The 22,261-nt window shown below is 37.5% G+C and overlaps 1 protein-coding gene across 2 annotated transcripts in view; it reads right to left on the bottom strand.

Moving 5' to 3' along the window:
* FAM199X (family with sequence similarity 199, X-linked) overlaps positions 1-21,227 on the bottom strand; it is a 28,458-nt gene extending 7,231 nt beyond the window's left edge. Inside the window, exons 1-5 of one of the 2 annotated variants that reach the window (XM_058536424.1) lie at positions 20,779-21,227; positions 12,183-12,402; positions 2,360-2,509; positions 1,948-2,109; positions 542-808 (exon numbers count right to left, since the gene is read on the bottom strand). In XM_058536424.1, coding sequence (XP_058392407.1) covers positions 542-808; positions 1,948-2,109; positions 2,360-2,509; positions 12,183-12,402; positions 20,779-20,975 — 996 coding nt within the window. In that variant the 5' untranslated portion in view covers positions 20,976-21,227. The remainder of the gene's footprint in view (positions 1-541; positions 809-1,947; positions 2,110-2,359; positions 2,510-12,182; positions 12,403-20,778) is intronic. The other variant, XM_058536425.1, reaches the window with a different exon arrangement.
* Positions 21,228-22,261: the final 1,034 nt, after the last annotated feature.

Here is a 22,261-nt window from a genome sequence, read left to right as displayed (position 1 = left end):
ATTCTATATACATTTATACTTCCTATTTTTTATGTGCTCAATAATATTGTACGGAATTTTTTCAATTGTGAAGAGTCGACAGAAATTAGAGAAAGCATTATTACACTTTTAAAAGAGCTAAGAAGAAACATTCAAGATTAAAATATTAAGAAAACATTTAACACACACAAAGGACATACAGAACATTCTTAGGAGCTAATAGACAGCAACATCAGCAACATAGTGAGATCCGCTCAGTAGTGCGTTGCAGTCAATATTGCAATCTTGAGACTCACTCATTATTTCCATCAATTTATCTTACTTAAAACAGACATAAAAATCAGATAAAACTGAATGTGATATGGCTGTGGGTCAAAACAGTGTTTCAAAGCACTCAGCCTAGAGGGCTTTGTTCAATAGCAGAGCATCCTGCTTGTTCGGTTACAACTAAAACCCACAGGCATCCAGATAGCAGGATAATTTTAACTCTTCAAGAAATTTATCTGAAGGAGACTAATGTTAATAGTGAAAGGTAAAGTTTTGTATTGATTAGACGTTTTACTTTTGAATCCCGAATCCGCTCTGCTGCACTTGCAGACAGGTTGCTGTCACTGTGTGCTCGACTCATGTTGGCACTGGAGTTTGAAGCAGAGTTTCCAACACTGGACCCACTGCTGCTTGCAGAACTGACCATGCTGGCACTGCTGCTGCTGGCGCTGGCACTGGCACCGCTCACTCCACTGGTGCTTGCACAACTAAAGTTGCTTCTCTTCCAGGCCTCTCTTGCAGGCCGTTGGCGAGGGCTATGCTCCTTGATATAATTTCTGACCTTGGAATGCACAGACAAAAACTGGTTAGTGCTGTTCCTTGACGTTCTATCCTCAAAATACTGGAGAAAAGAAGAATATTGTACTTAATTTAAAAGTACAATGTCAAAAGTGCTACAGATGTACATAAGTAGAATATCAGGACAAAAGAAATCTCTAAATGTAGAAATAAGTACCAGAAAAATTGACAACGTTCAAAATTCTAGAATACATATTATGGAGCTAGATTTTAAAAGCATATAAAATATAATTAGTAAATGGAAGGCTACTAACCTCCAGAATTTAGAATTATAAGAAAATAACACTCAGAAACAGAAACTAACAATAAAATAAAATAAATGAGATTAGGCATTTTTTAAAGGTCTCCACTTAAGATGATTTAAGTAAGTTGCTGATTATATCTATCTAAGATTAGGGTGTTTCCTAAATCTCAGCTAGGGGCCCACAGTATGTGTCTTCAAATGCAAGGCATCAATTTACCATACTAATGAAAAATAAGCTGGAATGTAGAAAATTATAGTATGTCTGTTGAGAGAAATACTAAAATGAGAGAAATTTTTTGTAAATGATGATAAACGCAAAAAATAAAAAAAGCAAAAGTAGAACTAAGTATTCATTCAGTTATGTACCAGAGAAAAAGAAAGCAATAAAGACTATATTTAGAAGATACCAGAAGTGTGTATTTCAGAATAGCAGAAAGAAAATTCATTACGTTTTACCCTAGCCAGGTTCAATTACTCTATAAGACTACTCAAATCTCTCAGCTCAGATGTTCACTCAAGTATAGCTTTCAATAATCAGTATTTTGATTGTCAATACGTCTTTTTAAGTTGAGTTAGAATAAATCTATACCCTAGTGTAACCACCCCTTAAGTAGTGAAATTAAGTTTCAAAGCCTACACAGCTAAAAAGTAGGTTCTAGATCCACATGATCCCAGAAAAGTACTGCCAGGTGAGATATACATAAAACCTCTTAAAACCAAGTGTTCTCAAATATTACCATCATTTTGTCTAATATTATATTTCACAGCAGTGCTTTTGACTTTAATTATCTATGTGGTTACCTATGATTATTCAGGTCTACACATTATAAGACAATGGTATTCCCAATAGCGGTACAATCTGTATTTTCTTTACATACCTGCTTCAGTTTTTCATCTGTGAGACAGTTAAGTTCAATAATAAACTCACTGTCTGTAGGGGAGATTTGAGCAGAAGGATCAATTATTTTAATAATATCAAGTTGCTCCCGAAGACCCATCTCAGTACTGACTTTACGACTCAGATACTCAATATATTCCACCTGTGTTATGAAAATTATAATAAACAAGATCAATGCCAAAACCTCTGATCTCTTAGTGTACCATTTATAATGTGTTTTAAATACCCAGAAGCACTTAATATTATATTTGTTTCCTGCAAACCAGATAGTTAAAGCTCAAATTCAGATTTACTAAGCAATCCACATTTTACCCAGTAGCTTTACATAGGCAATAAATTGAGCCTCACATGTTCTCATATATGCTTTTAAATAAGAATGTCGAGATCTCTACCTGCTCATCATTTGTCATTGCACTCCAAGGAAGTTCATCTAAATTCCGGTGCTTGTTTTTCTTTTTAGGAAGCAGGCAAGGTGAACTTGGAATACTGGGTATGACATCAGAAAGTACATCACTCCCACTGGCAATGTCACTGCCTGGTAACTTTATAAAATAAGAAGAAGGGGATATGGAAAGCAAGTTTTTAAAAAAATACATTTTAAATACCACATTTCATATTGATTAAAAATTACTTTAATAAAAGACTAATAACAAATGCAGAATCAGAAAACATTAATTCTGATCCACTCCTATTTTAGACATAGCAGCAACATCACCATAGTCTTTGTATAGTCACTAATTAAATGAGAGATATTTTCCAAAAGCTTAAAATCATAAGCAAGACTTATTAAAATGCTAACTTAAAAGTCAATCATCATTAAGATTTTTTAATTCATAATGATAATGAAGGCTAGGGCCCACACAGTATAATGAATAAGGAGTACTGGTCTCCATCTCAGGAGACCTGAGTGAGCTGCCACTACCTGGCTCTTTGCCAGACACTGTGCTAGACAAACTGCCAATATAAAGGCAAAAAAACCATGGTCCTTGTCCTCAAGTCTGTATTAACAACCTTGAGACAATTAAAATAATTTAGAATATGGTGTTAATATAAAGCAAAATACTTTAAAGACCAGAAGTATAAAACAAAAATTAGAAAAAAATGGTAAGAGACAATGTGTAGACAAAGGAGAAATGCAAGCAGGCCTAATATACAGAAAATCACATCAGTTTAAAGTGAGATGAACAGCAAAAGTATGTGCTATAATTTTATATTGCCTATAAAACTCAGTTAGAATGGATTTAATTTTTAATGGCTTTATTGAGTTATAACTGATATACAAAGAACTGTACATATTTAACATATACAATTTGAAGACTTTGGACATATGCATATACCTGTAAAATCATCACCACAATGAAGGTAATAAACATCCATCACCTCCAAAAGTCAGAATGGATTTAATTTTAAATAAATGTGTTTAAGCTATTCATCAAGAAGATAAAATATTTTCTTCTACGAGGAGTACCTAATTTTCAAAGATAATGCTTTCATTTTTACAAGGTACAAAACAACACCTTTTTGGTTTTGTTTTGCTTTGTTTTTTTGGTTCTATAGACTTTGCAATTATATCTGAACTCTGGATGATTACTAGGCTTTTGAAGCTACCAAAAGAGAAAAGCTACTTCAGCCCTGAAGGTGATTGCAATCACATGTATTTGGCCTCCTATTGTACCCACAGCACTATAATAGGTACAGGGGATTCAAAGGAGTGTAAGTCATGGTCCTTACACAAGAACTTTAAATTCTACTTAGGACGATAATACAATAACACAAACATACAATTATACAACATAGCAAATGACGAATGTTAGGTTTGAGATGACAGGTCATCAATGGAAATATCTAGCAGCGAGACAAAGCTGCAGGATTAAAGTTTAGGAGAGCTACAAAGGGGCAGGTATCGGGGAGTCAATCATATAGAAGAGATGAGTGAAGCCACAAAAGTGGGAGTTGATCACTATGCAAGGTGACGATGATGTTTAGAATGAAACTAAGTTAGCTACTACTCTTAAAAACCACATTTTCATTTTGACAGTCATTGATGAATCCAAGGGCATAACTGACTTCCAACAACTTGTATTATTTCCTTTAAAATCTCATTAACTAACACTGCTTGAATTGTTCACCCTTAGCCTTAATGTTATCTAGTCAGTGTCATGAAAGGATGATTGCTGAATGCACAGATGAAGGCCATCTCTTTTTCAGCCTTTAATGTTAAAAAAGAAAATGTTTTGCTATATTCCCTTTGAAAGACTTCAAATCACAATACTACTACATTAAAGATCTCCCTGGGGTTCCTAAAATAAAATGAAACACTCATCAGATGAAAGGCCTCCCCTACTTCAAGCTTCTTTGTTAAATTAGGTAGAGAAAGGAACTAGGAAAATATCTATATTCTCAAAATTTAAGAAAAATTTTCATCTAAATCTTTAGCAAATATCTGCTAGCAAATATTTAACTATATATATGTTAAGCACTTAAATTTACGTCTTTAATTCTGTTTATGTGTTTGTTGGGGGGGGGGTGTTAAAAAAGGGCAATTAATGGCTCTGGCCATTTTTTCAGGGAGAAGTAAAAAGATCCCAGAGTTCAAATCCCAGCTTCACTGCTCACTAGCCGTCTTGATCTTGTGGAGGTTAGTTTGCTTCTTTGAGCCACCAAGTCTTCAGTAAGTTATAGTTAATGCCATCCATCTCAAAGGATTGTTGAGAGGTTTAAATGAGGTAACATGCCTGGCACATATGTGACAATCAATAAATCGATGTATTTTCTTTTTTCCATCCCTTGCCATGGTTTTGAACCCTTAAAAAAGGTAGCATAAATGCTCAGAGAATGCCATATGTTGCTCAAGTGGCTGGGTTAAGTTTCACAAGGTAGTCTCTCAAAATGACAAGATGGGGAAAAGGAAAAGGCATTCAGGTAAGGAGAATAATTTAATAAAACCATAGATGGAAAAAACATAGGATGAAGTTAAGGAGACCAATATGATTAAAATACATAATCAGTGCTAGGGATTTGAAAGCTTAACAAATGAACCAGAAGCTGTTATATGATATGTAGTAGTAGGCCAATAACATTTTCTAAGCAGAAGTAACTTGATGAAATTGATCTTAAGGGAAGATGAGTTAAAAAGCAGTATGGGGACAAAATAGAGTGAGGAAAGACTGGAATCAGACAGGAAGCTCTTGTGATCTAGGCCTGGACTAAGATAAGCAAAAAATGGAAAGAAAAATGGCAACAGGGAAAATTTCAAATGAAATACACTTAACAAGACTGTTTAATAACTGAGTGGATAAGGATAACAGTCAGATGACCACATGTGAGACCAGAAGAAAGTTGATGACATTTCACAATCATACAACCCATCCAGGGTAATATACTTAAAGACCTTAATTTTTACAGCAAGGGACCTAAAGCAATGTTCTAGATCTTCTAGTCCAACACCCTCGTTTTACAAATAAGGAAAAATGATGTCTAGGGAGGGTCATATGGTTAGTGGCAATATCCAAAGTAGGACACAAGTCTAGTGCTTTCAACTGTGCCAGGCCATCTTGCCTTGCAGGTAGTTTGGAATGAGAGAATGCAATTTGGGATATGGAGAGTTTGTAGTGATAATGAGAGAAGCAAGTATAAGTGTCCTTTGAAATGACAATAGTCATTATTCACTACACTGTAAGACAGGTCACAAAGCAGAGTCTATTTTTTTTCCATGGAAACACTGTAATTGGAAGTTGCATTACTAATCAAGGACTCAAGCATAAGATAATGGGTTAGTATTAATAAGGTCATCCAAGTGGAAATGTCAAGTAGTCAATTGGAGAGATGGGATTAGAGCTGCAGATGTACATCAGAATTAATTGTATGGGCTCCTGTATATTTCTTAGACCAGCAATTTTCCATTTTATAACTGATAATATATTTCAGGATAAAAATGATTAATAATTTTCATCCCATATTTTTCATGAACAACAATATTTGGTATATTTATATTACAATCAGTAATTGTGACAAGCAGGGAGAATTAAATCAAACTTCTGCCATATTTTCTGCAGTATGCAGCAAAATTTTATGAGTAAGCTCATTTCTGTAACAGCTGATGTGTAATTTCAAATTGCACCTCTAGGTTTCAAGTGTGACAGCTGAATTACTCACTCTAAATTTTCTATGCTTTCCTGCTCAACAATAAAATAATTTCTCAAGCTCTGAGAACAGTCAAATATATCTTTAATAATAAAAGGACTGCAAGCAAAGAAAACTATCAGCAAAGCAAAATGCTTTGATATTACTTCAAATGCTACGATGCTAGTTCATTCTAAGGTTAAAATCCTGCCTTATCAAGTAGTTAGCATTTTTCTTCCCAGAGAATCTATGAATCATTTATATTTACTTAGTAGTAACAGAAACATCTGTTAAAAAGAAAGATTTAAACAGATGCTGTTTTTAATCACAACAGAGGTAATATGAATTTTTAAACTATAGTCAATGGTTTTTAGTCTATATTAATCCTAACACATAATTTGTAATTATCTTCTTGGATAATTTACTACTCATCATTATGAGGTCCCACAAAGACAAGAGAGCATTTTAAACCTTTCAGCATATTTAAGTAGCAAATATCCATGGCAACAGAGTACCCAAACTACAATTTGAGAAGTGGGAAAACACATTACTGAGGCAGGCCTTATTTTTGTTTGGATGTTGTAGTCAGTCATGTACATTAACAGTGAGTGGTTGGGGATAGTTTTCCACTCTAACTCGTCATGAAATGAGTGAAAAAGTCAGCAATTAAAATAAGAAAAAACGCCTGCCACTTTGCAACATTATGAATAAGAACTCTAAATAAAACACATGAAATAAGCAGAAAAAATATTTCTCAGAATTATATGACTCCATCTGATTATACTTCAGTAAGAATCTTTGTAGTCTGATTTTAATACAAACCATGCACTTAAAAAAAATGAGGCACTGAAGAATAAAAAGGTACCCACACAAACATGCTCACTGCTGTGTTATCTAGAAAAAAGATTGAAGCAGATGTAAATAGGGGAATGGTTTCACAAGTTCTGGCACATCTAGTATCAGGAATATTATGTAGTCATTAAAAGAGTCATTATGAAGATCATGAAAAAGTTCATATGTTAAATGAGAACATCTTAGTAAAATATTTTATCCAGAAGAAAAGGGAATACTTCCTAACTCATTCTCTGAGGCCAAAGTGATACAAAGACATCAGAAGAATTAAGAAAACCACAGATCAATATCCCTTATGAATACAGATGCAAAAATCCTCACCAAAACACTAGCAAACCAAAACCAGCAGCATATTAAAAAGATTATATACCATGACCAATTAGGATTTATTCCAGGAATGCAAGGGTGGGTCAACATACAAATATCAGTCAATGTAGTATGTCATACTAATACAGTCATGTGCTACATAATGACGTTTCTGTTAACAACGGACTGTACATACAAAAGTGATCTCATAAGATTAGTATCACATAGCTTTGTAGTAGGCTATACCATCTAGGTTTGTGTAAGTACATTCCATGATGTTCGCACAACAACGAAATTGCCTAATGACAAGTTTCTCAGCATGTATCCTCGTTAAGTGACGCATGACCGTAGGAGGAAGGAAAGAAACTTCACGATCATCTCAATAGATGCAGAAAAAGCATTTGACAAAATCTAATACCCTTTCAGATAAAAACACCAAACAAACTAGGAATAGAAGGAAATTCCTCAATATGATAAAGGGCATCTATGAAAAACCTACAGCTAACATTATACCCAATGGTGAAAGACTGAAAGCTTCTCACCTAAGATCAGGAAAATGACAAAGATGCCTGCTTTTGCCACTTCTATTCAACATTGTACTGGAGATCTAGCCAGGGTAATTAAGCAAGGAAAAAAAAAAGCTATCCAGATTGGAAAGGAAGAAAGAAAACTCTCTTCACAGATGACATGATCTTTAATATAGAAAACCCTAAAGAATCCACATAGAAAAAAATAAACTATTAAAGCTAACAAATGAATTCAGCAAAGTTGCAGTATAAAAAAATCAATATACAAAAATCAGTTGTATTTCTATATACTAGCAATGAAAAATCTGAAAAGGAAATTAAGAAAACAATTCCATTTACAAGTGCATTGAAAGAATAAAATATTTAGGAAGAAATTAAACCAAGGAAGTACAAGACTTGGACAGTGAAAAATACAAAACATCACTGAAAGAAATTTAAAAAGACCTAAATACATAAAGACATTCCATCCCATGTTCATGAACTGGAATATTTAATGTTGTTAAGATGGCAATATTCCTCAAATTGATCTACAGATTCAATGCAATTCCTATCAAAATTCCAACTGCCCTTTTTGCAGAAATGGACAACATGATCGTAAAATTCATATGGAATTGCAAAAAAAAAAAAAGAACCCTGAATAGTGAAAATAATCTTGATAAAAGAAGAACAAAGTGGGAGTACTCACACTTCCTGATTTCAAACTTTACTACAAAGTGAGATTAATTAAAACAGTGTGGTACTGGCATAAGGATAGACATATATATCAGTGGAACAGAATTGAGAGTCCAGAACTAAACCCAAACATCTATGACCAATTCATTTCCACACAGGTACGAAGACCATTCGATAAGGAAAAAATATAGTCTTTTCAACAAATGGTGCTGGGACACCTGGACATCTACATGTAAAAGAAAGAATTTGGACCCCTATCTTACACCATACACAAAAAGTACCTCAAAATGGATCAAAGACCTAAATGTAAGGACTAAAACTCTGAAAAGTAGGTGAAAATCTACATGACTTCGGATTAAGCAATGTTTTTTTAAATATGACATCATAAACACAGCATTCAAAGAAAAAATAAACTGGACTTCATGAAAATTAAAAACTTTTGTGTGTCAAAGGACACTATCAAGTGAACAGACACTATCAAGTGAAAAGAATGGGAAACATTTTTGCAAATCATTTATAGAAGGGTCTCATAGCCATAACATACAAAGAACTCTTACAATTCAACAATAAAACAAAAATAACACAATTTAAAAATGGGCAAAGGATTTGAATAAACATTTTTCCAAAGACATACAAATGGCCAATAAGCACATGAAAAGATGCTCAACATCATTAGTCATTAGGGAAAGGCAAATCAAAACCACAATGAGATACCACTTTACATGCAGCAGGATGGCTATAATCAAAAAAGACAGACAATACCAAGTGTTGGCACAGATGTGGAGAAATTGGAACTTTCATGTATTGCTGGTGGAAATATAAAATGGTACAGCCACTTTGGAAAACATTTTGGCAGTTCCTCAAAAGTTAAACATAAACGGGGACCGGCCCAGTGGCGTAGCAGTTAAGTTTGCATGCTCTGCTTCGGCGGCCCGGGTTCGTAGGCTTGGATCCTGGGCACGGACCAATGCACCACTTGTCAAGCCGTGCTGTGGCGGCGTCCCATATAAAGTAGAGGAAGATGGGCGTGGATGTTAGCCCAGGGCCAATCTTCCTCAGCAAAAAGAGGAGGATTGACAACAGATGTTAGCTCAGGGCTAATCTTCCTCACACACACACAAAAAAGTTAACCATAAAGTTATCACATAACCCAGCAATTCCACTCCTAAGTGTATATCCAAGAGAATTAAAAATATACATCCATATATAAAAACTTGTGCCTGAATGTTCATAGCAATATTATTCATAATAGCCCCAAAGTGGAAACAACCCATCAGCTGATGAATGAATAAACAAAATGTGATGTACACATACAATGGAATATTCATCCATAGAAAGGAGTTACTGTGGAATGAATGTTTATGTCCCCCCCAAATCCATATCTTGAAGCCCTAATCCCTAATGTGATGATATTTGGAGGTGGGGCTTTGGGAGGTAATTAGCTTTATAAGAGGTCATGAGGGAGAAGCCCCCATGATGGGATTGGTGACCTCATAAGGAGATGAAAAGACCAGAGCTCTCTCTCACTCCATGTGAAGATACAGCAAAAGGCAGCCATCTGCAAATCAGGAATAGGGCCTTTACCAAACCTGACCATAATGGCATTCTGATCTTGGACTATCAGCCTCCAGAACTCTGAGAAATAAATATTCATTGTTTAAGCCACCCAGTCTATGGTATTTGTTATTGCAGCTGGAGCTGACTGAGACAGGAATGAAGTACTGTTACAGACTGCAACATGGATGAGCCTTGAAAACATGCTAAGTGAAAGAAGCCAGACAGAAAAGGCCACATATTCTATGAGTAAATTATATGAAATGTCCAGAAAGGCAAATCCATAGAGAAAGTAGATTAGTAGCTGCCAGGTGATGGAGGCAGAGGGGAAGTGGGACTATCTGCTAATAGGCATGGGTTTCTTTCTGGAGTGATGGAAATATCCTGGACTTAGACAGTGGTGATGGCTGCACAACATTGTGAATATATTAAAAATCGCTAAATTATACACTTTAGGGCCAGCCCCGATGGCCTAATGGTTTAAAGTTCAGCGTACTCCACTTCGGTGGCCCAGGTTTGGTTCCTGGGCACAGAACCACACCACTGGCCTGTCAGTGGCCCTGCTGTGGCAGTGGCTCACATAAAAAAAAGAGGAAGATTGGCAACAAATGTTAGCTCAGGGCGAATCTTCCCCAGCAAAAACTTAAAAAAAAAAAAAAGATAAAAAATAAATAAATAATTATACACTTAAAAAATTATTAAAAAGGTGAATTTTATTTCAATTTTAAGTTAATTTTTATAATTTTTTATCCAAATCATATTTACAACTATATATAAAATAGAAGCATTTGAAATAATATGATATAAAAATAGAGAGGTTGTGGATTTTTTTCCCTCTTTAAAAACTCTTAATTTTCAGTCTAGCATTGTTTATAATGCAAAAAAACTGAAACCAATCTAAATATCCATTATTAGGGAACTGATTATATAAATTATGATGCAGTTATCAAAAAGAATGAGACATATTAGTTGAAAAAAAGCAAAGAGCCAAACATTGTCTGAAGTATGAGCCCATTTATGTGTTTTTTGTTTTTTTTTGATGAGGAAGATGAGCCCTGAGCTAACATCCAATGCCAATCCTCCTCTTTTTTGCTGAGGAAAATTACCCCTGGGCTAACATCCGTGCCCATCTTCGTCTACTTTATACGGGATGGCACCACAGTGTGGCTTGATGAGCAGTGCGTAGATCTGCACCCAGGATCCGAACCTGCAAACCCCGGGGTGCCAAAGCAGAGCACATGAACTTAACCGATACACCACCAGGCTGGCCCCTTATGTCTGTGTTTTTAATGCTGTGCAAACATACCTGTATCTGCACAAGCTTTTAATGGTGGTAAGCACAGCAGAATGGGACTTGGAGACTTACTTTTAATTTTATGCCATTCTGTATTATTTGATATTCTAATAAAAAATTGAAATAAAATATTTGATTCCTCTTTTGGAATACAACTTCAAGTATTTGGATGGCTTTCAAACACAGTAGGCATTCAAGTATCTATTGAATATAACATTTGCTGTATGCAAGGAAAGCTTCTTTAAATGTTATTGTCTTTTACAATCAGAAAATAGATGTTGCAATAACATGATCTACATTTTCTGATGGATTGCACTCATTATAAGGCAGCATTTCCAAACAATTTGCCACAAAGCCATTTTACATGGTATATGTGCCACAAGAAGAAAAAACATTGTCAGGCGAAAAACATTGCTAATATGAAGAGAATACAAATGAGAAATTATATTGTATTTCTGATTACAGAACCAAAAATTATGTATTTATGATAATAGTGGTTTGTGATCTTAGATATATAACATGACCCTGATGTAAGGATATTGTGCCTATAAGGTTACAAAGGCTATTTATTATAATGTAGGAAGAGTAAATTTGCTTGGATTCATGCACAGAAAGGTACTGATGATATATAATAATGGAAACATTATGTAAGTATTAAATTACATGAAAATCTACAAAAGGATATCTGTAGCATCAGAAGCCTTTAAAACGTACATCAGCAAAAATAAAGGCTACATATTCCATCTAATTCTTAATGTTGTCAAAGAATCTACAGGATTGGATGAACGCTGGGGAAATTTACTTTGAGGCAGAGATGAAAATATGAAAACAAAAATCCATACTTCTACTTATCGAGTAATGATGGCAATATAAGAAAAAAAAACCTACCTGCCATTCAAACTCGCTATCTGACCAATCCCAGTACGTGCTAATAGAAGAAGAGACATCACTGCAGACACTCCCCTCAGGGAATAAATCAAAAGAAGTGAAGTCTTGATCATCCAACAGAGAATAGCAATCATCTTGATCTCCAACAGAAACTGATGAAAACAGCTCCTCACTGCATTCTGAGCTGGCAACACTTGTTCCACAAGAAGTTAAGTTCCACCTTAAAAACACAACACAAAAGAAATCACAACAAGAACTACAGAATCTACACGATTTTAAGATATTAACAGGATACATTTATGACATTTATGAGAAATGTGAATATATTTTTAGGTATGATAATGATATTATGATTATTTCTAAAAGAGCCCTTATCTTTTAAGGATTTATACTAAAATATTTATGAATGAAATATGTCTGGGATTTGTCTCAAAATAATAAGGAAGGGTTTGAGGAATAAATAAGGGTATAGATAAAGCACACTGCCATATGCAAATAATCGTTGAAGCTGCGTGGTGGGTATATGGGGTTCATTACACTATTCTCTACTTTTGAATCTGTCTGAAAATTTTTATAATAAAATATTTTAAAATAAAAATGTATTTAAATTAGAAGTAAAGTAAAACCTTCATCCGTAAACAAAACATATAGGTTAGTGGTTATGAGTAAGCTCTGGAGTCAGACTGAGTTCAAATTCTTGCTCTGTCACTTGCCTACTGTTTGATTTTGAGCAAAATACACCCTCTCCAAGCCTGTGTCCTCATCTTTAAAATGTGGGTACTGTGAAGATTACATCTGAAGGCAGACAGAGCACTTAGCAGACAGAAAAAGTGCTCAATACATGGCAGCTATTATTATTATTAAAGGAAGACGGTAGTCATTGCAGGGCAAAGGAAAGCACCAACAAAGTATACAGGTAGAAGCTCAAAAAGTGTTTCTTATATTTAAATAACGTTTACATATCAGTGTTATATGTAACACTGATACATATCAGGATCATTGCAAAGATGGCGGAATAAGAAACGAGTGATGAACAAAATTAAAACGCCGGCCCGGTGGCGCAAGCTGTTAAGTGCGCGCGCTCTGCTGTGGCAGCCCGGGGTTGGCCAGTTCGGATACCCGCCACGCACCAACGCACCAACTGCCTGACAGGCAGTGGCCTGTCAGGCCATGCTGTGGCGGCATCCCATATAAAGTGGAGGAAGATGGGCACGGATGTTAGCCCAGGGCCAGTCTTCCTCGGCAAAAAAAGAGGAGGATTGGCGGATGTTAGCACAGGGCTGATCTCCTCACAAAAAAATAAATAAATAAAAATAAAAAAAATTTAAAAAAAAAGATTAAAAAAAAAAAAAGCCACCAATAATTCCATTACTCAGCAATAACTAATCCATAATATTTTGGTACTTTTTTGTACACGCATATACGTTTTTTACAGAATCAGCATTCTGCATATATATTTTTTAGTATCCTGCTTTTTTTAACTTAACATTATATACTGAACATTTCCCCAAGTATATTACTTGAAAACATTTGAATACCTATATAATATTCCATTGATTAAGTGTATCATAATTTATTTAACCTTATTTCTTCAATAATAGATACTTAGTCTGTTTCCAATTTTTTTTGGTATTACAAAAATATTGAGATGAACCTTTTTTTTCATAATTATTTATCCAAATATATAATCTCTCAGGATAGATTACTTGAAAGGAAAGTACTGCATCAAAGAATATGAACACTTCTAAGGGTCATAGTATACTTAGTCAAATCCCTTTCTGAAAGGCTGCATCAATTTACACTCCGCAAAGCAGTATATAAAAGTGCTCATTTCACCACAACCTTAACAGCACTGGAATTTTCATTTTTACCTATCTGATAGGAGAAAAACATTTTTATATCAATTTTTATTTCTTTGATTACTGGCAGGATCAAAATTAAAAATATTTATTAGCTATTTTACTATAGCATTTTTCTGTGTGTTAATGTTTTCCATATTGATTTTGTAAAGCATTCTTTATGCATTTAAGGATATTAACATTTTGTCTGTAGCATTTGTTGCAGGGTTATATATTTTTTCTTTTTTTTGGTCTTGAAATCTACAAATCTGTTTTCTTTTGTAAATTTCCACTAGCTTTATACTATTAACGAGATAATCTTCATTGCTTTGGCAGTAGCCTAGGGAATTAATCCTTAAGATAATGATTTAGTATATCTGATACTAATAAGGTACTGAAATAATGACTTCCTGAAGAAAAGCCTATTATTTATCTATTATGGGTTGTTTCTCATCCTTCATTAAATCCAGTTTTTTCTTGAATTGTGTATTTCATTTTTTAACTTCCCCTCTTATTTTGTATGGCTAATCTTAATTCCAAAGTTCTTGATTTACAAAATCTGGGCAACTTGACAATTTTATGGCACTTTTTCCTTTGAGCTAAAGGTAGAGTATTTTAAAGCACTGAGACACACACACAGACACACACACTCTAAACTATTATAGTTCAGTAAATATAAAAGCAGATGTCAACAAACTTTTATAAACAGGCAAAAATCTAAAATTCATCTAAAAATCCTAGAATACCTTGTAATATTACCTAGTTTCATCATATGCTTGCTAGGTAGGCAGTATCCTCATTATTAAAAAATCAACAAACCTAGTAGAATTAACCAAACTGCCCAAGTCATGCAATAAGGCAATATAAAAGCTGTGAATGGCAATCACAAGTTTTGCTCTGGACACGGTAAACCACATCCACATTTTGTCCTGGGACAACTATTTTTCCTCTTGTGTCTTCAAATCACATATGACTTTTTTTAACCTTTATTCATTCACTCATTCAACAAACATTTAGGCAGTATCTTCTATGTGCCAAGTACTGTGTTATGTGCTAGGAAAAGCTATTAGATAATTGTTTTTAATACGAATTTCTTTTCAGCTTGCAAAAATTAGGTAGAAATGTGTTTCCCTCCATGAGTAATAATGACTTTTCTTTTTTAAAAACTATGCAAATTTAATAATCTAATGATTAGATCACTGACAAGGGAGCCAGGAATTTGCTTGGTTTTGTGCTCTTATCTTAGGGCAAAATCAGTGTGTTCCTCAGTTTTCCAGATCCATGACAGGGTTCTGGGTATTCTTAGAAGGCTTGGCTCTTTTTTCTTTTCTTTTTTTAATTAACAGTGGCAAGGAAACTGGGCTCATACTTGAAACAAATCATTTACAAAATAGAAAAATAGTACTTTTTACTATTAGAGATTTTTAAAAATTCTATTAGCTTCTAATTTGCAAACATTATTTTTATTATTATTTCAAGGCAATATGGATAAAAACAAAGTAGGAAGTACTTTTATCCACTGCTGGTGGGAATGTTAAATTGGCATAATCTTTCTGAAAAGCAACTTGGTAGTGCATGTATGAGCTTTAAAAAGGTTCATTCCTTTGGACTCAGTAATTGTTCTTCTAAGAATCTATCCCCTTCCCCAAATAGAAATTTGGAAAAAAGATGTCTGTACGAACATGTCCAAACAATATTATAATAGCCAAAAAAGGGCAAATAAATGCCCCCAAACATGGGGAATAATTAAATAATAATGGTGTTCTTATAATCATTATAAATATAATATATATTTACATAAAATATAAATATATAATCATTTATAATCATTAAAAATTTATTTTCTGACTATTTACGGAAAACACTCACAATATAAGTGCAAATAACCTGGTCATAATTTATATATCTATATATATATACCCTATCTTGATTTTTAAAAATTATATATGTACATAGAAAGAACATCAAAATGATAGTTGTTATCTTTAGTGAAAGGGATCATGAGTGGTCTTGATCGTTTTGTATATGCCCACAATTTTCTATAATGAGCTTTTATAATAAAAATTTAAGTGTGATTCTTTTAGACTGTTCTGTCAGCTTCAAATGTGTAACGAATGACCACGGTGTGCATACGCTCAGCACTGAACTATTCAAACTTACAAAGCCCTTACATTTTATTCCACTAAGAGAAAGCTACCTAACACTAAGATCCTAGCTATAACCCTAAAATTATTCCAAAGAAGACTTTCTCCGTATCTTAAAAGAAACATGTTGAAAAGAATCCCAATGAAATGGGGTTAACTCATAACTAGGCTTGCTGCCCAAATTTTAATTAAAAAAAAAAAAGTAAAGCAAGAATATTTCTCTGCAAGGCTTTTCAGCAAGAATACACAGACAAAGGACTTTTAGTGGCATTTTGGTAAAATTAAGAAAAGCATATACATTGGGCCGGCCCCGTGGCTTAGCCGTTAAGTGCGTGCGCTCGGCTACTGGCCGCCCGGGGTTCGGGTCCCGGGCTCGCACCGACGCACCGCTTCTCCGGCCATGCTGAGGCCGCGTCCCACATACAGCAACTAGAAGGATGTGCAGCTGTGACACACAACTATCTACTGGGGCTTTGGGGGAAAAATAAATAAAATAAAATTATAAAAAAAAAAAAAGAAAAGCATATACACATTCTTCTGCAGCCCTTTGTCTCTCAGGTAGACCTAACTATTACCTCTCAGGATGAGAATCCAGCCAATGAACACTGTGGAATCAAGTCCTACTGTCAAGCTGATTAAAGTCATTCCAAATCCTTGCCATGCCTTCATTCTCAGGGAACAGTCCCCTATCATCACTTGTACTCATCACTGACTCCCTGCCAGAATCCCGATACAGCCACCCTGACCTCTGCTACTCCTCTGGAGCCCAAAAGGCCATCAGGGTCCCAAGTTAGAGCAGATGACACAACCCCCCTACTCTACTCACTCAAATTCCCACCTCTCCTCCCAGCGACCTCAACTGTCTTGGGATGGTTACCCATCCCTCCTACCCCCTCTACAGTCTTGGAAGTAAAAACATCCCATGTCATTTCTAAGGCTAATTCTTCCATTTGGGTTTCTGAGTTTATCCCATCCATCTCTTGTCCATCCCACTCTCTTTTGTATTTTCAATTTCTCCCTATCCTGTGGGCTGCTTCCAAGGAGCTATAATCTCTGTTCTTGGAAAAGACTAAACAAGGCAAAAAACAAACGAAGAAATCTTCACTTTTTTTTTTAATTATTACACCTCCTCTCCTTCCTTTCCCTGCTAAATTTATTGAAAAGTTTCTTCTACTCTCTCAACCTTTGTAACCCACAGCTCCACTCCTCTCATGCCACTAGAATTTCTGTTTCGATTAATCCCAAATCTACATTTCTAGCCTGGATAGTTCTCCAAAGCCTGATTCTCATTCTCAGCTTGTCTCAACAAGTCCCCCAACCAAACTCCTCCTGCCTCTGTAACCTGTCTCACTTCATGAAACGTGGTTCTCCCACCTGCAACTCACAGCTCTTCCCCATCTCTAATTCTATACTGAGATAGGAAAACTGTGGGTAGTACAAAGGGCACATAGTAGTCTTGGGGTTTTTCTGGTTAATGGTGACTGAAAATGGGGCTCTAAAAAAATCATATAACTGAGTAACGGTTTTATACAATAGTTCATTTCGTATCCTGCCAATAGGGTGTACAAAAGTGAGGCACTGTCCTTCCACACACTTTTCAAAATTGTTCAGTGTCAAAGTACTGATGTACTCCTGAAAGACGAAGAGAAGAACACATGGAGTAGTTCATATTAACCTCCTTCATCTCACAATTTAATTATAGGACCTATCAATATCATTATAATTTTTTTCAATTTGCTAAATGACATCCTTTTTTGATGATGGTGGAGGGTCACAGTGGACAAATGCAAAGAGAAAACCCACAATTACGTCAGAAAAATCCTGTCCTTAAAACCAAAAAAAAATGTGTTAAACACTTAAACACATATATATGTCAAACTGATATTTCAATTAAAAAAATAATTAAGTTTTTGGCTTACTGAGATTTATTTTATTCTTCCAAAATTCCAGACAAACCCAACTTGGTCATAAAATCCTAAAAGATACTCCTAGGAAAGTGTGAATTCTTAGGAAACTGGCTGTGTTCATGTAATTTATTTTCCACTGAACCTAGACCAGTGACAGACCGACCTAAGTTACAGATGACTCTAATCTGAACACTACAAACATTCAACCTTAAGGATCATAAGTAATAGTGCCCTGACTCTCAAGGTTAATGAAAATTGCAAATATAGCCCAGAGTCCGGTAAAGGAGCAGGCCCGAAATTGTCATCATCCTGATGCCGTTATCAATGGCATTATTTAAACAATCTCCACAGTTTTCTTATCAGGTAACAAGGAAGAAGCAAACTAAAGGCAAATAAGCATCTACCCACTGACAAGCTTTCTACTTTCAATGAAATTTGTTTTTAATGACTAAACTCAAAGCAGAATATCAGTACTCAACTACTCAGACTGATTTTTGGATTGTTGCTTGAATTGGTGAATGATGTGATGTGGAGAAAAAAAGTGACACATACAAATCCCAAATAAAAGAACTCCCTAAACTAAACTTGATTTAATTGTTTGCTTCTCCCTGAAATGATTGGAAGCATATGGTCCTCTCAAACGCCATCTTGAGGAGGGGTAAGAAGGCAGAACATTCCAGAAGGAGAAAAGGCAAGGTAACCTTCAGCAGAGACATCATCTGCAGTTAAGTATTGCTGATTCTGCTTCCCCTAATCTCTGCAGAAAAGGGTACAGAACAAGATACACTGGACCTCCTACTGCCATTCCAAGCCCTGTGAAAAGTAGGGTAGGAGAGGGAGGTTTTAAAAAAGCAGGCTGTAACTAGGAAAAATAATGCTTGGCTTGGAAAAACTGGGGCTGAACAGGAACCTCCCCCTCTATCTTCACTGCCCCATTCTGGAAAACAACCCTGACTTGCCATGGTCTCTAAGAAGGGTAGAAAAACACAAAGAAAAAATGGGGAGGAGGAGAAAGAAGAGAACAAGCTGTAAGAAATGTATTATTCTCCTTGCTTCACTCCCCATCACCCCCACCCGTTTTGGCTGTGCTTACCCTCAGCCTCTGTCCCCACTCCCTTGCCCTCATCATCAGAGCAGGCTAATTTTGAAATCATTTAACTTTTATGTGTATACGATTTGTTTCAATGCTACAAAACTTAAATATCAAATACGTGCAACAGTATTTCTTATATTATTTTCCGGTGCAAACAATCCTAAGCACACTTGGTTTCATGAGTATGTTACATTCATGTTATAGTCATATCATGAGTTAAACAGTCTTCCGGGAGTTAGTCTAAGAAACTGTAACAACCATTTATAACACTGGAGCCACTAGTTCTGTTCCAAGTTTCATCACTGACTCCAACCGAGTAGTCCTGGCTTTGCCTAACTCGGTTTTATGACCTTGAACTCAGTCTTTTCTCTCCAGGCCTCGATTTCCTATTTTTTCCAATGAGGATTTGGAAGAGTCATAACAAATTTACTGCCACTTTTCAAATGTGTTATACTGATGTTCTGTATGATTATTTAACTATAACACCTTGCTTCTAGACTAAAACTTTCTTTTAGGTAAGAATCATGTTTTATACTTTCCTTGTACCTGGTAGAAACTCAGTAAATCCGTAGACTGATTTAAGAGGTGGGAGGGACATGCAAAACACATTAAAATGTTGAAGGATTTCTTCATGCTCATATTGTAAATTGGATCAGAAATCAGAACTAGACTCCTTAATTTAACTCCAGTATTTTCCATAGCTGAACCCCTCTCCTCCTCCCCTGTTCTCCACACACCCTCCCAGGCCTTTGTATATATATCTCATCCACCTATATTAAAGGTTGGGGCTATGTGTAAAACATCTTCAAATCCCCCACGTTTGGTGTAACACTTAAACGCTTGCATGATATAATTCTCCAGAACACTCTACCTTCCAATAAAACCAGTTAGGGGGTGCATCCTCTGAATAAATTTGTTTAAGCAAGCCCGCCTCGCTCCATCCCAAAGCTCGCTCCATCCGTCCACTGGGGGAGCAAACCATGGGATATGCTACATGAAGGAAGCTTCCAGATTTAAGCTTATACATTTTGGCAGGGCCTAAAGCGCTAAGGCAAAGAGTTCATAAAGCAGAAAGAGAAAAAAAATAATCGTCTAGCTTCTTAGAGCTTCACTAAAAAATGGGGAGTGGGGGGTGGAAATAGGGCTGCGAGACAGGTTAGAAATTGGGGAAAGGAAGATTCTGGTTTTCAAAGTGCCACCTTTCAAAAGATCCATGGATTGATTTTGAGCCATCCGAAATCCACTCTAATAGCGTACCGGAAGTGGAAGGGGTTAAACTTTTGCGGGTGGATGGAAACAGGGGAGCATCTAAAAATCAAGGGTGGGGGTTTGGGATTCGCAGGGTACAGATGGGGCGGGAGGGGGAAGGGAGGAGTCGCTATGGTGAGCAGATGAATGGGGGAAAAGAGAGAGTAAAATGCCGGCCAAAGGAAAAAGAGGAGGGCAGGGGTGAAGACGGAGGGGAGCGGGAAGGAGCCCGGGAACGAGCGCGGGTCGGAGAAAGGTGGGGGAGGGGGCGAATGGAGGCACAGACCCGGTGCGAAGGGCAGACCCGCGGCGACCCGGCGGCCAGGGTGCGGGCGATCGGCCCCTGCCCCCAGCGGCCGTTCGTACCTGTTGGTGTGGAAGCGGTGGAGCGGGTCGGTGCGATGGCAAGATGAGAGCTGGCAGCCGAAGTCGCTGATGTCCAGGCAACCTGGCTCCTCGCTCGGGCAGGTGCCCACCCCGCGAGGGGGTCCCAGAAGCGGGAAGGGCTCCTCGGGGGTTAGAAACTTCTCGTACGAGGTGGTGGCCGACGCCTCGTCGGACATGGTTGGAGATGGCCTGGTTCGGGCTCCCTCTCGGGCCCCGGGCTGCTCCCGCGCCCGCCCCTGCCCCCACTCTAACCTGTCCGCTGTCGCCGCCGCCGCGCGGGGTGTGCCCGCCGCAGCTCACTGGCAGGCTGAGCGCCGCGGCCCGCCGCCGCCCGGGGAGTGCGCGGCCGCCGAAGAGGCTGCTCGAGGCCACCGCGGCCCGCCGGCCACCCAGTCAGCACCTCAGGGGCCTCTGCAGCCGCCTCAGTCGCCGCCGCCGCCCGGCCCGCCCACTGCGCTGGCGGCTCGCGACTGCTGCAGTCGGCCCGGCGCCGGCCGGGAGGGAAGGGCGGCGGGAAGCCACTCCCCGTGCCCCCTGCCGGAGTGGAGGAGGAACTGAACCTCCGCCCGCCCCGGCCCGGCCCGCCTTCCGCGCGTCGACTCGGGGGTTCCAGGCGCTCGAGGGCCCGCTGTTTCGGGCCAACCTCCTCCTCCGCTGTCTCACCGCGGCTGATTACTAAGCAGCAAGTCGCAGCCCTGAGAAAAGGGACTTGGCCAAGGCCACACCGCGAGCGCGTGAGAAAGAATCCAGATGTCCCGCTTCCCAGCACACTCGATCACCCTGTCCCAATTCAACAAGTTTTCATTGAGCTCCTGCAGTGTGTGTGCCCAGCACTGTGCAATGAGCTGTAGGGGAAATAGGCCAAGTAGGGAAAAATAGTCCCTGCCTCATCCTTGATCACCTAACCCCGAGAACTCTGCACAACAGCAGCCACGCTACTTAGAGCTTCTGGACACGTAGTGCTCTTTTGTGCTCTGTGTGCTCGCATTATGCATTCTGCTTGGAATGCCCTGCCGTGTCTCCCCTGCTAATCCTTAAAGCCCCAGCTCAAACGTTACCTCCTCTGTGAAGCCTTCCCTGACTCCCAAACGACACTCAGGTATTTCTGCCAGTGCTCCCGTAGAAAATATATTATGGCGCTTAACTGTTCAACTTAACTTACTAGGTGTCACGTACTCTGCTTTCTTCCTCTCCTCTTTTCTCTGTATTCTAGACAAGTGGTTCCAGATCTTAGGCGCGTAAAATTTTTAAAAAATACTCGGAGGAAAATCCAACATTGCTAATTTCTTATTTTTCCAAATGTAGGCAATTTTTAAAACTACCTACTACTATTTCATAAAAGGAAGCACATTTTCATATAAAATGATAAGGGCATAGGTGGAAAGGAAGGGAAAGTTGAAAACGCAGAAGGAAAGGAGAGAGAAGTGGGGAGTTGTCACACAAACAAGCCCCAAACGGTCTT

The sequence above is a fragment of the Diceros bicornis genome, chromosome X, assembly GCF_020826845.1.
Source record: "Diceros bicornis minor isolate mBicDic1 chromosome X, mDicBic1.mat.cur, whole genome shotgun sequence".
Taxonomy (NCBI): Eukaryota; Metazoa; Chordata; class Mammalia; order Perissodactyla; family Rhinocerotidae; genus Diceros; species Diceros bicornis.
Note: the sequence above shows the minus strand (reverse complement) of the source record. Positions and strands in the feature narration are given on the sequence as shown.